At 55.4% G+C, this 15,169-nt stretch overlaps 3 protein-coding genes across 3 annotated transcripts; 1 reads left to right on the top strand and 2 right to left on the bottom strand.

Annotated features, from left to right (window-relative positions):
- Positions 1-1,002: 1,002 nt before the first annotated feature.
- PHACADRAFT_255400 (uncharacterized protein) lies at positions 1,003-3,492 on the bottom strand. Its single transcript, XM_007395345.1, has 2 exons — positions 3,392-3,492; positions 1,003-3,192 (listed from the first exon to the last, which is right to left on the bottom strand). The coding sequence occupies exons 1-2, from the start codon at positions 3,439-3,441 to the stop codon at positions 1,980-1,982; spliced, it is 1,263 nt and encodes a 420-aa protein (XP_007395407.1). The 5' UTR covers positions 3,442-3,492; the 3' UTR covers positions 1,003-1,979.
- A 7,084-nt stretch (positions 3,493-10,576) lies between these two features.
- Positions 10,577-12,019, top strand: PHACADRAFT_50940 (uncharacterized protein; the record flags this gene model as incomplete). The annotated part of the gene is made up of 7 exons (XM_007395210.1): positions 10,577-10,635; positions 10,692-10,837; positions 10,893-11,235; positions 11,289-11,393; positions 11,453-11,848; positions 11,897-11,926; positions 11,980-12,019. Coding segments are annotated over 7 exons (1,119 nt in total), but the record flags the coding sequence as incomplete, so codon positions are not given.
- Positions 11,963-15,126, bottom strand: PHACADRAFT_119997 (uncharacterized protein). Its single transcript, XM_007395344.1, has 13 exons — positions 14,491-15,126; positions 14,423-14,441; positions 14,313-14,367; positions 14,104-14,262; positions 13,855-14,054; positions 13,596-13,801; positions 13,470-13,546; positions 13,349-13,414; positions 13,126-13,297; positions 12,947-13,075; positions 12,709-12,895; positions 12,509-12,648; positions 11,963-12,454 (listed from the first exon to the last, which is right to left on the bottom strand). Exons 1-13 carry the CDS (start codon positions 14,543-14,545, stop codon positions 12,210-12,212), a joined length of 1,710 nt encoding a protein of 569 aa, XP_007395406.1. The 5' UTR covers positions 14,546-15,126; the 3' UTR covers positions 11,963-12,209.
- Between the last annotated feature and the right edge of the window lie 43 nt (positions 15,127-15,169).

The following is a 15,169-nucleotide window of genomic DNA, read 5'->3' as shown; positions in this document are numbered from 1 at the left end:
ACCGCCTTCTGCTGTTTGGGCGGTGCCCTTCCTTACCCTCCGCCTTCCGTGGCCTCCCCAGGTGGAACACATCGGGCTGATAGCGGCTCTACCAGTATCGTTTATGACAGGTCAGCATCTTTATCTCGGCTCACGAGACACGCGCGCTCACAACGGCGTAGGCCACACAGCGATTGCATTCCTTGATCGTCCGTGCTCGTCTCCCCTGCGTGGGGCGGGGAGTGCCATATCCTGCAAGAACCTACGGCTCGCATCCCGGAGACTTGAGCGAGTCTCCCTCGCTCGCCTTCGGCCGTAACTCTAACTCCAAAGGATGCCAATTCGGCATACACAAACAGTACCAAAATCAAGCTTCAAGCCCTGTTGCAGCACAACTTAGTCAGGGCTGCGGGGTCAGCTGAGAAATGGCAGGCAGGATAGTCGCTCGGGAGAGCCAATATAGCCGCACGCTGCCCCTTGTGACCTATTCGCGGGAGCTGCACGCCAAAAAACCTGCGCGCGGCGGGGGAAAGCACACGGCCATGCTTGGGCAATGAGGGAATATCGCGTCTGGTATGGTTGCCCGAGTCCAAGGGGCTGCGATAAATGGACTGAGATTCTCCCTGAGTGCCGTCTGTCGAGTGTGAAGGGAGGGCAGCGAAAATAACTCGTATCGTATCGATCACCATCGCCACCTCCCGGCGCGCCTCTATAGACGATGGGTGGGGCGGATGTACAGCGCGCGGCGCACGACGTGAAGTCCCTGAGTTTCTCTCCCACCCGGGCCAAAGCAAAAGCGCGGATAATTTTTTACGGCCGGACGCACACCCCGCATGTAGCGCAGCGCGCGCGCGAGCCCTCTCATCGCGCGGATGTCATGTCACAGGTCCCGACGTCATAGCCACTGCACCCCTTCCGCAGGGCGCGCAGCGGCTCCCAACGCGATAAATATACCAGTCGGGGGCATGGTGGCTGACGTTGGGCCCCGGCCGGCGGCCCTGCATGCGCCCGCGTCCCAGGGATCGCGATGACGACATGTGGCAGACTCAAAAAAAAACGGAAAGCAGATGTAGATGGCCAACAACGTCGGCCGTGCGCGCGGCGCGGCCGGGCACAGTGTTACTGTATGTGCGCACGCGTGCAGACGACGCAAATACCCGTCATGACGATGCCGCCACCGTGGGTCCCTCCGCTCGAAAAGGGCCCGACCTGGAGTAGTCCCGGCCGGGCGCGCATGCACTCGTTTGTTTTCCTGCAAAAAAAAGGTAGCATGTGGAGCCGGAGACCTTGGTGGCGCAGCGTCGCAGCAGCGCCGCGGGTCTGGCAACTCCCAGGACTTGTGTGTGACCTGCAGTGGAGCGGCGCGTTGGAACTTGAAGTTGACACGGAACTCGAAACGCACACTCGCAAACGGGTGGGAAACGTTGGTGTGGTGCATGAGCATGTTGTGCTATGTATGGTATTTCGCAGTGGACTGGACGTAAAATACATGTGGTGCGTATGTGTGTATGGGGTGGGAGCGGTGGTATTTGCGGAACAAACCCAAGGACTAGATGCAGATGCGCGTGTAAAGATGCGGGTCAATATTTTATATGCAAGGTGTGTGTGATGCAAAGTACGGTAGGTGGGGCAAGAGTGTATGGGAAAAGATGATGACGATGAGAAAGAGAGAAAAACAAGAAAAAAGGAACAGATAGATACAGCGACGCCCCGGGCGATTTGTGCGAATGCGACCGACGTTTTGCTCCAAAGTGAAGGAGGGGAGAGTTTTTGTTACAAATCCGTTGGGGCGAGCGAGAGCGGCGAAACAAAAATGCGACGTTTTGTAGAGCCGGGAAACGACATGCGACGATGCTGAGTGTAGGGGGTATGTGCGAGTAGACTGTGCTGAGACGAAAAGGCGCGATGCGATGCGGTCTAGCGATGCAAGTGGTGACGAAGAATGGTATACGATGCTTTTGATGGCGCGCGCGGGGGCGCGAGCGCGGCGGTCGTCGCAATCACCGGAAAGCGATGCCGATAGCGCGTGACGCGACGCCGCGCCCACGCTCCCTCGCCTTCAGCCCGCTCCTGCCGTTGCCATACCCCGGCGCACCGGCGGGCAGGACCTCGTCCAACTCGTCCATCCTCCTGCGCCCGCGGATCGTCCGGTCCATGTCCTCCCTCGAGACGTCAGTCTTCGCCTCGCCGTCGTCGTCCTCGCTGCTGCTCGCGAAGGCGCAGTCGCGCAGGCCGCGGGTGAGCGCCTCGACGAACTCGTACTTGGGCTTGCGCTGCGGCGAGCTGTTGCGGCGGCCGGGGGCGAGCGCGATGACGGGGCTGCTCGAGACCCACTCGGCGACCTTTTCGATGCTGTCGACCCGCGCGCGCTGGGCGGCCGAGAGGTGGCGTGGGGGCGAGCGCGCGGTCGAGCGGCGGCTGGAGGAAGAGCGGATGTCCGAGTCGCGTTCCCGCCGGCGGCCGCGACCGCGGGAAATGGGGCTTGTCGTGGTCGACTCGATGTGCGCCTCGGCGTTTGTGAGGACGACGGTCGCGTGCGAAACCGTGGGCGTCGTTGGGGACGCGTGCAAAGAGCGCGAGATCGCCTGTAGTGTGGACGGTGTGCGGCGAGGCGACGAGGCCGTCAAGCCCGACGAGGGCTTCACCGAGCTGCTCTGGAGGAGCGAGAAGTAGGCGGGGAGGCTCGTGCGCTTGGCTTTGCGGCGGGCCGAAGCATCGTCCTCGTGAAGCGAGAGCTCAGATATGCAGACCGAGGAGGCGTCGTCTTCAGTACTAGCATAGAACGGCGAGGGTAGACCACGCGAGACGCCGGAGCTAGACGCAGACGACGAGACGGCAGATGTATGCCTATGAACTGTTGGCACAATTGAACGGTGGTTCGTCGCTGAGGGACGGCGAGCATAGACCAGTCCGGAGAGGTACCCGGGTGACTTGGAGCCGTCGGCCAGCATGTCGATCTGCTCGGTGTAGACGTAGGGGTCGTCGTCGTCGTCGTCAGTGGTGACTGACGACCAACCTGCGGACGATGCGGAGGACGACGAGAGAGAGTATCGTGGACGGTGTCCGAGCATGGAGGGGACGAGTGCCGGTATGTCAAGGTTACTTGACTTCATGGAGGTCACGGAGGGCGATGGGTGTACGCTGCTAGTTGCACTCGAGAGCGATGGAGACGCGCTGTCGAGGCTTTCGCACTCGTCGCTGCAGTAGATGCGACTAGAGCGGAGGTCAGAACTGGGGTTTCGTAGAGGGGGAGGAGAAGAAGGCAAGGTTTAAGTAAGGTCGCAGAGGAAAAAGCCGGAAGAGGCGAACACGAGGCAGAAGGCATACTCTGATATGCGTGTATGGCAAAACAGAAATGAAGTGTGATAGGAAGATCGGGACAGAAATGAAAGATGCCTCGAGGACAACGTACCCATCCACTGGCCTGCCGCATTGTATGCATACTTCGGTCTCCTCGAACATTGCGGTTGATGTGGGTTGAGCGTAGAGTTGAGCCGAAACGCCTTGGGGGGCAGTCGTCGCTATGGACGCTTTGTACGTCGCGAGATGGGGCGTCGAGAGCGCGGTAGACGATGTGAAGGGTGTGAGGGGGAAGGGGCGGGCGCAGGGGCCTTACCTTTATATTCTGGGCCTGACTCATGACTGCACAATTCGAGACAGAGATCTCGCACAAAGGCGCAAGTCACACAAGCAGTCACGGCGCTTCTTGCGATGCTTTGACGTGCCGTCGGAGCTACCGCTTTTGGGGTCGCATCTCGCTTATTTTGTCACGTGTAACCTAGGATCTATTCCCAAAGCGGAACGTGTGACGGTGACTTGGACCGAAAGCGGCTGCAAACCTTCCCCACCCCAGCTGCGCTAAGATCTAATCTAATCTTGTCGCGTATGTCGCTGCCATCGCACGTTCTCTCGGCTGTCCCCCTTTTCCCTCCCGCAAGCCCAGAACGTCTCCCTAAAGGCCGATGTCGTCCGCTGTACTTTCTTCCGCTGACCTCGACCTCCGAACGTGCCAAAATGTACATGCGCGACTGTTTCGTTTGAGCGTTGCTCGACTCGCTTGCACCCATGCTTCATGCCCAATCACGTTTGCTCAGACGGTCGAGGCCTGCCATCGTGATTGCACGCAATAACTGCCCGGTCAAGCTCACGAACTAATCTTTCGACCCTCATTTTTTATCTTTGCTTCCTTCATTCCCCGCCTTCTTATTTCGCCAGGGCGAAAGATAACACATTCAATGACCGGCTTCTGAGCGATTCTTGGGCCCTTGTTCGCGAGATTCATCCCGCGAAGGTGGCGCGTAACCTTCTAGTATTCGATTACCCAATTCGCGAAGCGGCCATGAGCGTAGGCCATGACAAAACTGTATTTGCCTATCAACGAAGTCACCAGTGAGCACCCCTATCGCCGGATAGGTCTAGTTCAGGACGTCGGAATATCGGCCTATAGGCGATATTCCTCATGTCTTTAACCGCTGGCACTCGTTTGCGGGCCCTCCCTACATGCTGCCGACAATCGCCTGTGACGAGCCTTTGTGCTTCCTTGCGTCAAGCGAGCCTAAAACACGCGCGCAGCTAGCACCATCTGGATTCACCGGTCTTTACAGCGTGCTGGCAGCATACGTGCGTCAACCGGCTTCTGTAAGCAGCCCAGCAAGTAAGCACGTTCTGACATAAGTACCCTGTCCGAAGCCGAGCATTGACAATCCGGATTAATGGTGATCGGTGACCATAGATAGCTGGAGATTGGTCCTTTGTACGAAAGTGAAAGCTCCTTGGTGTCTAAGACACATCTATGTGACGCTGCTGCAGCGGCCGCACCTGCCTCCATGCTTCCGGTGCAGGCCTGAAAGAGGCTGGGCTCGTCAAGAAATCACATCAGTCACACCTTCGGTGAGGTCTCCGGCTGACGTGGAGGGTACCTACGCTCATCTTGCAAATTCATGCGCAGAACATCGTCACCGTCACGCTGATTCTATGCTTTATTTCGCCCACATGGGCACGTGCCACAGGTCAGGCTTCCCGCCCTGTAATAGCCCTAGTACTGGGCTTGCGGTCGCAGCTCACGCCCATTCCTACCCCTGAAAGTCTAACTGGCCTTGACTGTCGGGAGGGAACGTTTCTCGGCACCTGCGCAGTTACCGGTGCCGTTGAACAGAGAGAGTACTGCAGAGACGTCTCGGCAGTGTACTCTGTTCCGCGATCGTGCCGCGACAATGGGATGTATATGTGCAACTGGCAGGCTTCTGCGTGATGGAAACACATCTCGAAGACTCGGTGAGATTCTTTTCGTATCGCCGCAGCCCTCCCGTACACGACGAAACCTATCCTGTGCGGTTCATCAGTGCCGTACATCATGCGGAACCCAAGTATCTGTCCCATGCCATCCGCCACGGAGCCTACCGAGACTTATGGCTGTGTAAAATTCTGGGACTTCGTCGCTTCGGCATCGCATACGGCCGGGACTCCCGACACTTTGCTGTCGTGTGTGGATGTTTGGCTGCGGTTCAGGTCGCGACGGTGCGCTCTGCCTAAGTTCAGCCCTTCGTCACGCACACGTAGATCTCATGGCCGGGGCCATCTCCATTTTCCCCGGATTCGCCCTCGGAGGAGCGAGGGAAACACTCAGATCGAACATACAAGAACTTAAGTGCATGTCAGCAGTAAGCATATTTATCCCCAGACCTTGGTCATCGATATACATAGCAGGTCGCATGATGCAATCTCTTGTGCAGATCCTACGAATTTGTCGTCCGTCTACGCAACACATACGTCGACCTACATCCATTCTTTAGCTTCCGGCGACGTTTGTCAGCAACAGGGATCCTCAGTTCGCGTCCGCGTCATTGATCATGCACGCCACCCGCGTGTCGTATTGCGTCTAGGCCCGCCGGATGATGGGATGTGCTGCATCAACGCTACACCTGCCGGCTATGCGTTCCGTCACTGACACGCACGCACAGAAAAAAATCAAGAGTTACGGAAGATGCTCCACTACGGTCGTCACGCAACGTGCGAACTGCCTCACGCGCCGGTTCGTCTGTTCGTACCTGTGCGTGGGACTGAACGCACGCGCACGTAGCTCTGAGCAAAATGACATCACAACTGCGTCGCAGTGGGGTGTGACTTTGCCCACTCGTGCGCCATTTTGCGCGATTTTTCCGTCGCGCGCTGTGCGTGACACCTCCGCTGATCCGTCGTGACATTTGTGACAAGTCCGCCTCCTGCGTGACACCTCGTGATAGAGCAGAGCGGGATTTTTTCAATACGCCGTCGCTTGCCATTTTGGAATGTGCCTTGAGGGTGTGTTTTGCGAGCCACGTTTGTAAAGCGTTTTGGGCCACTTGGTCTGCCGACCGCGCACGGAGGTGCCATCCTTGGCCATGAGACTCCCTCCCTCTGACTCGCGAGAGAATTATGGTGCCTGCAGATTCCACGACCCAGCCCGTAGACTTGAAACGAACATGCCGTCCATCGGGACTCTCGCACTTGCAAGTCTTGGTCTTAGACGGACTATGGTGGACACCGGATTGGCTGAACCAATCCTAAAGTGAGTACAAGTGCTTGAACAGAACGCCTGCTATCTCACCTGCGTGGATGACCCACTCCCCACGTGCGTCTGCCACGGACTTTAGGCTACGACGTGCGAGGTCACATTCTCGTGGTCACGTCCAGGACAATGGGTGCGTGAACAGGGTGTTTCCCACGAGAGGTCTTGACTCAAACGCTGCGCAGACCACATTCCTCGCGAGCGACATGTTTTATCGACGCCTGACCGGGACCCTTGCTTGCGAGACACGCTTCGCGGCTCCCCACATTCTCAGACATGCACCCTTAGCGGGAAGGGATCAGCGCGCGAGTACTTTGGCCTCCCCGCAGTGCTGAGAAAGCGTACGCTTCAGCCTTCAGACGTTCCCGCTAGTTCCTTCGCGTAGGGAGCCCGAAGTAGGGACACGGAAGAACCCGCCCTCTTTGTGCTACATGTAAGAATAGAGCTGCTTCCCATCCCATTGCACGCATGTTTGTCCCATCCAGCTCGTTAAAGAGTTTTACGCGAACTTGATGCTTGTTCGCATCCGTCGTTCGTAGAACGTTCCATTGCGCAGTTCTTTCCTACACACTCAGGAACCGCAACCCCGCGATCACTCGCACGTTGCCACGATCTGCTACAGTAGTTGCTGTGCCATCGACCTTGTGATCATGGTCAGCTCCCTGGCAAGCCTCGCCCTGCTCCTTATGCTCAGCAGAAGACAAAGTCTCGCCATACCTCGCTAGGCAGATGTCATGCAGGAGTCCTACGATGGAGACAGCGCACATGTGCCACCAGATCAGAACCTCGCCGCGTCTCTGTGGCGGACGTGTACGCCCGATCAGTCTTACTATCCGCTGGTCAGCTGCTTTCCGCGACTGAACTGCATCTCGCCAGTATTCGGCAGCCACTCTTACACACCAGTCACTTGGTAATCTTTCCCGTCGCTCCTTCAGCAGGATGGTCACGAGTGTATTTCACAAAGCCAGATGGTGCATATATACTGTCCCGGCAGGCCAAGGTCGAATTAACGGATGTTGTATGCCTTGCTACTAACACGACGGTCGGGCGGCTGACTGGGTATCAGAGACAGGAACCACACTACTAGCCTAGACTACAGGTAAATTGTTCTTGAATCAACCCGGAAGCAAATTATATTCGACCTCCAGATCGCGGCACCTATCTAGGGATGAACATTTGACAGCTTCGGGGGCCCAGCCACGGTCGACTCGCACGTACGGTCACTAAATACATCCGCGCCCGTTCGCGCCAGCCTAGCGGCGTGCCACATCGAGGACCGGGCGCAGACAAAGCACTGCGGACGCCTCATGGGTATGGAGGTCGTCTCGCGCGACTCTGTCCCAGGCGGCTCGAACATCGTGATCATCTGCCGCACGGACTCTACGCAGGTGCTCGGCATGGACAATTTTATCTTCCACTTGAAGCCAACTGCCGTATCTGGGCGATGCGGCGGGTGCCCCACCCAGTCCCACCCACAACGGTCATCCCGCTTGTGTCGAGCACCTGGACGGACGCAGCGCCCTGCCAAGCCGACGCCGACAGGTGCAACTCGTTGGCCAAGGCTCCATACCAGCCACCACACTAGCGGGCGCACAGTGGAACCCCCCTCGTGGCGTCGACTAGCGCGACCCAAATTCACTGTTAGCGGACCGGTGCGGTCTGCCCTCGGGCTTGCGACGATGATCTGCGGCGATCCACGATGGCGAACGTTCGTCCCGCGTTCTCGACCGCCGTGACGCGATGATGTTGCCACTCACCTCGCCAGAACCGTCGCGAGGGTCACAAATTGCGTACAGAAAATGCATGATATCGACACAATTCTTCTCGCCTTCTCGCCCTGTGCCCTTCGTAGCTAGACTCCCTGATTCGACGGTGCATGATAAAATCTGAAAGCAGGTGCCCCACAGATTGACCGTGTGCACCGTTAAGCACCTTGCAACGCGATTAGATTCGAAGCAAGTAAAGAGATTTAGAAAGAAAGAAAGAAAGGCGACAGGATATACATCCAAGGAATCGCAGTCCGCCGCTACCATGAGGTCGGGTAAAATCTCCGCGCGGGGAGACAACGGCAGTTATAGCATCAGCCTAGTAAGCGGCTTTGGACAAGAGACGGCGAGAAAAATTGGAGAAGAGAATTGGATGTCTGTCGACACTGGAAGACTATGGGCCCCAGGGCCCTTATATCGATGCGGTGCTGTGGCCAGCGGCGGAACATAGAGTATATGGCAGCGCAGAGTCGACAATGGGTAGAGTCGGAGGAGGGAAGATGACGGCACACATGGCAGGGTGACGTGCGGAGTACCGAGATCGAGAACATCGCATGTGAAGCGATGGCAGTGAAACGAAAAGCTTAGCAAGCGTGCGCAAGACCGCAGATGTACTCGGGTATATGACATTTGAACCTTTGAACTACTGTGAACAGACAACTTCGAGCAGAGGCCTGATCCTTGGAGGAAGATGTGAAAGTGCCGCCTCGCGAAACACACGTGAGCAGCACTCAGGATTATTCAAAAGTAGGTGACCGAAGTTAAGCTGGAATCGAAGCTTCGTCAAGGAATGGCACCGCAGTGCGAGATCGCACAGAGGTGTCCAGTTGAGTGAGGCGATGTAAGCCACATAGTGGGCTATCGCGGAATGGATTCGCACGATTGAAATCGTGAATACCGACTATAGGCGTAGGTTTTGAAGCTGGGAGCCGTCGATCTGGGACAAAACTGCCATTAGGTTACCCCAAGACGAGGTGTTGGGGTCTCTGCGGAGCTGATGAAAAGTCTGGATCTCCAGGGAGTGCAGGGAAGGCCACGACGAAGCGGTCGGCTGGTACGTGCCAAGGCAGCATGCAAGATTGCTGAGATTGAAAGCACTTCGGATTAGGACGTCCAGTTCGTAGTTCAGCTTGTCTGACACGGTGAAGGTGTGAAGGTAGGCAAAATCCAAATGTCCGGAAAGCCAGGGAGCTATGATGGAATACGAATTTTGCTGGTCAGTGAGCCGTAAGGAGTTGATCTTGACGCGAGATGGCGAGGGATTCAGAGGGACGGTCTCTCTACGTGTGATCATACCGAGGTAAGTAAATCTGGAGATTGAGCGGAACAGTGTGAGAAGGGAAGTTATGTAAGAAATGTCAGGCACTGCGTCGTTCAAGACACCAACTGCCAAGTAATGGAGAGTGCGGGTCGGTTCAACGGAGTCGGATGGTATGCTTGCGCAAACAAATTTAGGGGCGAAGAGACGGAGCGACTGAAGACGAGGGAGAAGGTCGACTATCTGCAGTAGGGTGTGTATAGGTAGCTCTTCAAACGACAAATTTTCAGGAGAGCTGACACGCTGCGATGACAAACGCAGTGTCCGCACATAGGCAGATATACGCTGGCTGCGTGACAGCGTTTCCACGCAAGCGGCAAAACTGCACGTCTTGGTGTCCGGGTGACACCTACACTGTGTCTCATGCCTTGAAGAATATTTCACAGTGGTGTGAGGGCAAGCTGGCCAAGAGAAGTCTGAGGAGGGACGAGGCGAATGGCACCCAATCTTTGCAGACGAGGGAGCATTGGCGCAATGCTTGCTTGTAGTTACGCAGGTGGGCGATAATCTCGTCAGCCAGCTCCTGCGGGACTTTTCGGCCCCCTAACACAGGACTACTGTCCAGCTCTCTCCAGGCCGTCTCAGTCATAGGAAGTCTGTGTACGGCTGATTGGTTATCGGGCTTATTGCACGATTTCCAGCTGTCAACACACCTTCGATTCAGGAGGTAGGTCGGCAATGGTTTGGCACAAGCGTTGGGGCCCACCGTGCCTCTGAGCGCCAATTAGCTAGATAAGATTACTGTACCGCGTTATAGATTGTGACTCCTCGAGATCAAGAGCAAGATTCCAGGATCCTCTTTAACATTTACCTACGCACACTCATACATCGATTCCAGCTTCAACCTAGCGTCCCGGATACATACTTGACGCTCTCAATTGCATTCAGCAAATAGCCTGAATCTTGCCATCGCGTCTCACTTTGTGGCTCGCTTGCCTAACACAAGGCATGATACCTGATCTCGCTGTGCTCGCGGCAGTAAACCACCGCGCGGTGGACGCCTACATCGCAAAGTTGAGAAGAAGGTGAGCACGAAGCGGACGCGGAAATATCTGGACTGTATAAGCTGAGCTTTGTATAGACAAGTCGTCGGCTCGCGTGAAGCGGCTCTAGAAACACTGCGCGTACTTCGCCAGGTCGTATCAAAAGCACGGTTTTCCAATATCGACCAGCTGACCGGGATTATTCGTGGCGTAGGCGGACGCTTGGTGGAAGCGCAACCAAAAGGTTAGTCTCCCCCTCCTGCCCCGATCTCGGCTTGCTGAATCCGGAACTTTATAAGAACATTCCGTCGGCAATACTGTCCGCAAGATCTTACATCATGTACGAGACGAATACAACGCCGCGTCGAAAGAAAAACAAAGCACCAACGAGCGGTCTGGCTTCTCGCTCTCCCACTTCGTCCTTCAGGGCCAAGTACGCAAAGATATATGGCCGCTACAGTCTCTGCCGCTTTCCTCAGAAGAAGCTCCAATAACTCTACGGGAAGACGACTCCAATGACCCCGACTCTTTTGCAAAAGTGATGAAGCCGGTGGTTATGGACGCTATTCAAGACGTGCTGGACGAGCTGGAGACAGTCTATGACAACATCGCAAAAGCGGCGAAGGAGCACATTAACCCTGAGTGCGTATCCCCCCTGCAATATCTCATGTTAAGCTTGGCCCACACGCCACCAGCGAGATCATCCTGACAATAGGTCATTCAAAAACTGTCGAGGCGTTCCTCAAAGCTGCGGCACATAACCGTAACTACACTGTCATCGTTGCAGAGACAGGACCCTCGTAAGCACTGCCGCCCCCATACTCTACGCCTTGCATAGTAGCCCACTCCGCATCTTCAGATACAGCGGACACACGATGGCCAAGGCTCTCTCCTCCGCGGGCATCTCAACCTTCCTCGTGCCCGACTCCTCAATATATGCACTGATGTCGCGCGTGACGAAGGTCATACTCAGCGCACACGCGATCCTCGCCACGGGCGGCATGTTCGCCATCACCGGCTCGCTCCTCGCGGCCACCGCGGCGCGCATGCACAGCACGCCCGTCGTCGTCTGCGCCGGCCAGTTCAAGCTCACGCCGCTATGGAACCTGTACCACGAGTACGGCGCGCTCGACTTTGCGGATCCGAGTAGCGTGCTCGGCTTCGAGGAGGGGAACCTCGTTGACAAGGTCGAGGTCCTAAACCCGTACTACGACTATGTTGCCCCGGATTTGGTCGATGTATTCGTCACGAACGAGTGAGTTATATGACTGTGTGCACGAAACATCCTGCTAACTGTTCCTAGCGGTGATCACCCACCATCATCGATCTATCGGTAAGCCGTCGTATTAGGTCCATGTAGTGTTATACCTAACAATATTACCTCAGGTTGATTAAGGAGACATACGATGACGAAGACACCACGCTAGAGTACAAGATCAAGTACTAGTGGAGCAATCGGTCTGTACCCAGCTATAACTCCGATGATATATCCGAATCCCACTACGCGTTGCTTACACTTGCTCGCATTCGCACGCATAACACTCAGCTGTATCCACGCCACCACACTGTATCAAGTAACAAATTAATATAATCGCCGCCCTAGATCTAGTATACGCCTATGTTTTGGTACTGAGGATATCGTAGAATGCCTCCTGAGGTAGGTCGACCTTGCCAACTTTCTTCATGCGCTTTTTGCCCTCCTTCTGGTTCACGAGGTGCTTTAGCTTGCGCTCGTAATGCCCGCCATAGAGCCCCGCCGTGACGTCCGCGCGGAGCGCCTTCAGCGTCTCGCGCGCGATAATGCGTTTGCCGACTGCGGCCTGGATGGGGACTTCGAAGAGCTGACGGGGGATTACTTTGACTACAGCGACCGTGGTTCAGCCGGTGGCCGCCTTAGTTTGTTGGGATCACTTACAGAGCTTCTTGACCCACGCCCGCCCGACTTCATCTTCGGCGGACTTGTGGACGATGAGTGCGAGGGCGTCCACGGGTTTACCATTCAGCAAGAACGTCATCTTCGAGAGCTTGCTGGGCCTGTATCCGGCGTCTTCATAGCTGTAAAGCGTTGGCAACCTGAGCAATCGTCCTGAACGTACGAGACTGGGGTTTACCCACTCAAAACTCGCAAACCCGGAGCTTCTACTCTTCAGCTTGTCAAAAAAGTTTGTCACAATCTCGCCGAGTGGAATGATGCACGTCAGGATAATGCGGGCATCCTGGCTGCCGGAAGCATCCAAATAGCGGTGGTCCGGTTCTTCACCACGATGCGTGAAACAGAGGTTCATCATCTCTCCCAGGTATTCTATGAAAAGTAAGTAAACCGGAGAGGTTCAGCGAATAGAAATCCACGTACCCTGGGGAACGATAATGGAGGCCTTCACTACCGGCTCCTGGATTACCTTCACCTTAGACGTGGAATCGGAGACATCTGGGAAATCGGTCGGGTTGCTGATGTATGTCTCCTTGCCGTCACCCCAAATGACTGCCGGAACAATGAGCACCACCTCTGCTGACAATGGCCTTCCAACGCACCCTTGTACGGCACGGTGGGTGCAGTGATGATGACATTAGCGTTGTACTCGTCTTCGAGCCGCTGGCGGAAGACATCCATGTGCAGGGACCCAAGGAAGCCAAGGCGGCAGCCTTGGCCGAGAGCAGACGACGATTCCCGCGTGACCTCGACACTGCGATCCGTCAGAGTCAGCTGGGAAGGCCGTCAGCGAGAGACAGTAAGGCGGGCCGGTGGCACGCTCACCCGCTTGATCGATTCTTCGAGCTTCAGGAAGTCGTTGCTGTCCACCGGGAAAACACCCGCGTACACCTATCTCCGTTTTCAGCGATGGTCTCACCTCACTCATTGAGTTCGGCAAACGCACCATAGCTTTTGCAGGCTTAAATCCGGGCATGGGCTCTACTGGCGCTCCGACGCGGTGCAGTGTATCACCGATATGCGCTTCAGCTCAGTGAGTAACACGGGTAGTCACATGCCGAACTTGACGTACCCTCTGAAGACTCCTTCATGTTGCAGGCAATAAAACCTACTTGCCCAGGAAGCAAGGTTGTAGTAGGGGTCTCCTCAGGATGCATGATACCCAGTTCGACAACCTCATATTTTTTCCGGGTGTAACACGACATGATCTTATCACCTTTCTTGAGGGCACCCCCTTGGATATTAACCAGAGAGATCACGCCGCGATATTTGTCGTAGCTGACATGGTCATAATGAGTATTCCGCGGACATTACGAAGACAGAACGCATACGAAGAATCGAACAGGAAGGCTTTCAAGGGGTCGTCTACCTTGCCGGGAGGAGGGGGTATTCGCTCAATAATAGCCTGCAAGACGGCCTCCATACCGATACCACTCTTTGCTGATATTTTAAGCACATTGTTGGGATCTATGCCAAAGATGGATTGCATCTGGGCGGCGACAACCTCCGGCTGGGCCGCTGGGAGATCAATCTGGTATTAATGTCAGCAAGGCATAAGCTCATCTGCACGTCCAATCTACCTTGTTCAGGACGGGTATAATCTCCAGACCACGTTCCTTGGCAGCATGGAAAACGGATAATGACTGAGCTTGAACACCTTGCGAGGCATCAACGAGGAGAAGGGCTCCTTGGCAGGCTGCCAATGAGCGGGAGACTTCCCAAGCGAAGTCTACATGGCCCTGTCCGACAGGCTCAGTGCCAAGTTAGTCGTGGGAGAACATGAACATACAGGGGTATCTATTAGATTCAGGAGATAGTTCTTCCCACCAAATGGATGAATCATGCTAGTAATCTCCCTGAGCACGAGAGCTCTTCATGTAATTTTCGGGTGCGCTTTACCTAGCAGTCTGGGCCTTCACTAGCGTTCAGTCAATACTAGCCCGTGGAAGACAGTATATTATACAGACCTGTAATGCCGCGTTCACGCTCAACTTTCAGCTTATCCAGGACTTGCTTATTCATGCCCTTGTCCTTCTTCGCAATCGTTCCCGTCAACTGTATGGCAGGTTATACCCATATTTACACGATCGTTCAACCTGACAACCTTACCTCTAGTAGCCTATGTAGTAAATTTAGCTTCCAGTCAAGTCGTGAATGATGGACAGGCTCACCGGTCGGCCAACGTTGACTTTCCATGATCTTAGTGCACTAGTAAATGTCTGTACTGTTCCTTCAAACACGGCAGCACCACTCACCAATGTGAGCAATGATAGAAAAGTTCCTACGGTTTTTTTAGCACCTCGATCCGCTCACTCCTGCTGGCCACACACCTGATAACTTCGCAGGGGAAGTCCTCCGTCCTCACCGCTGCCGGAGCGGATGCCGCGGCGTAGCGGAGGATTACATTGGTGCTGAGCGAGCGGCTAGAGAACTTTTGAGATGTATTATGTCTTATAGTAACCTGAATACATGCTCTCCTCCAACCTTCAAGCATGCCACTGCGAATGAGTGTGGATGAGACGAGAGACAGCGAGGAGAGAGGGCAGCGTCCCAGACCCCGAAATTCTGCTTAGTCAGCAATGAACCAAACGCGATGGGCGCTTTTTGCAGATTCTCAGCGACGTTCGCGGCGGGCCAGAAAGCATT

The sequence above is a fragment of the Phanerochaete carnosa genome, assembly GCF_000300595.1.
Source record: "Phanerochaete carnosa HHB-10118-sp unplaced genomic scaffold PHACAscaffold_5, whole genome shotgun sequence".
Lineage (NCBI taxonomy): Eukaryota > Fungi > Basidiomycota > Agaricomycetes > Polyporales > Phanerochaetaceae > Phanerochaete > Phanerochaete carnosa.
The sequence above is the reverse complement of the archived record's forward strand: the minus strand, read 5'-3'. Positions and strand labels throughout refer to the sequence as shown.

Excerpts from the sequence above, each read along its gene's own strand:
- PHACADRAFT_255400 (XM_007395345.1), bottom strand. The coding sequence starts at position 3,441 with ATGTTCGAGGAGACCGAAGTATGCATACAATGCGGCAGGCCAGTGGAT. Across the intron at positions 3,193-3,391 it reads TGCGGCAGGCCAGTGGATGG|TCGCATCTACTGCAGCGACG; the intron begins GTACGTTGTCCT and ends CCTCCGCTCTAG.
- PHACADRAFT_119997 (XM_007395344.1), bottom strand. The coding sequence starts at position 14,545 with ATGAATAAGCAAGTCCTGGATAAGCTGAAAGTTGAGCGTGAACGCGGC. Across the intron at positions 13,547-13,595 it reads CATGAAGGAGTCTTCAGAGG|CGCATATCGGTGATACACTG; the intron begins GTACGTCAAGTT and ends ACTGAGCTGAAG. Across the intron at positions 12,896-12,946 it reads CTCCATTATCGTTCCCCAGG|AATACCTGGGAGAGATGATG; the intron begins GTACGTGGATTT and ends TACTTTTCATAG.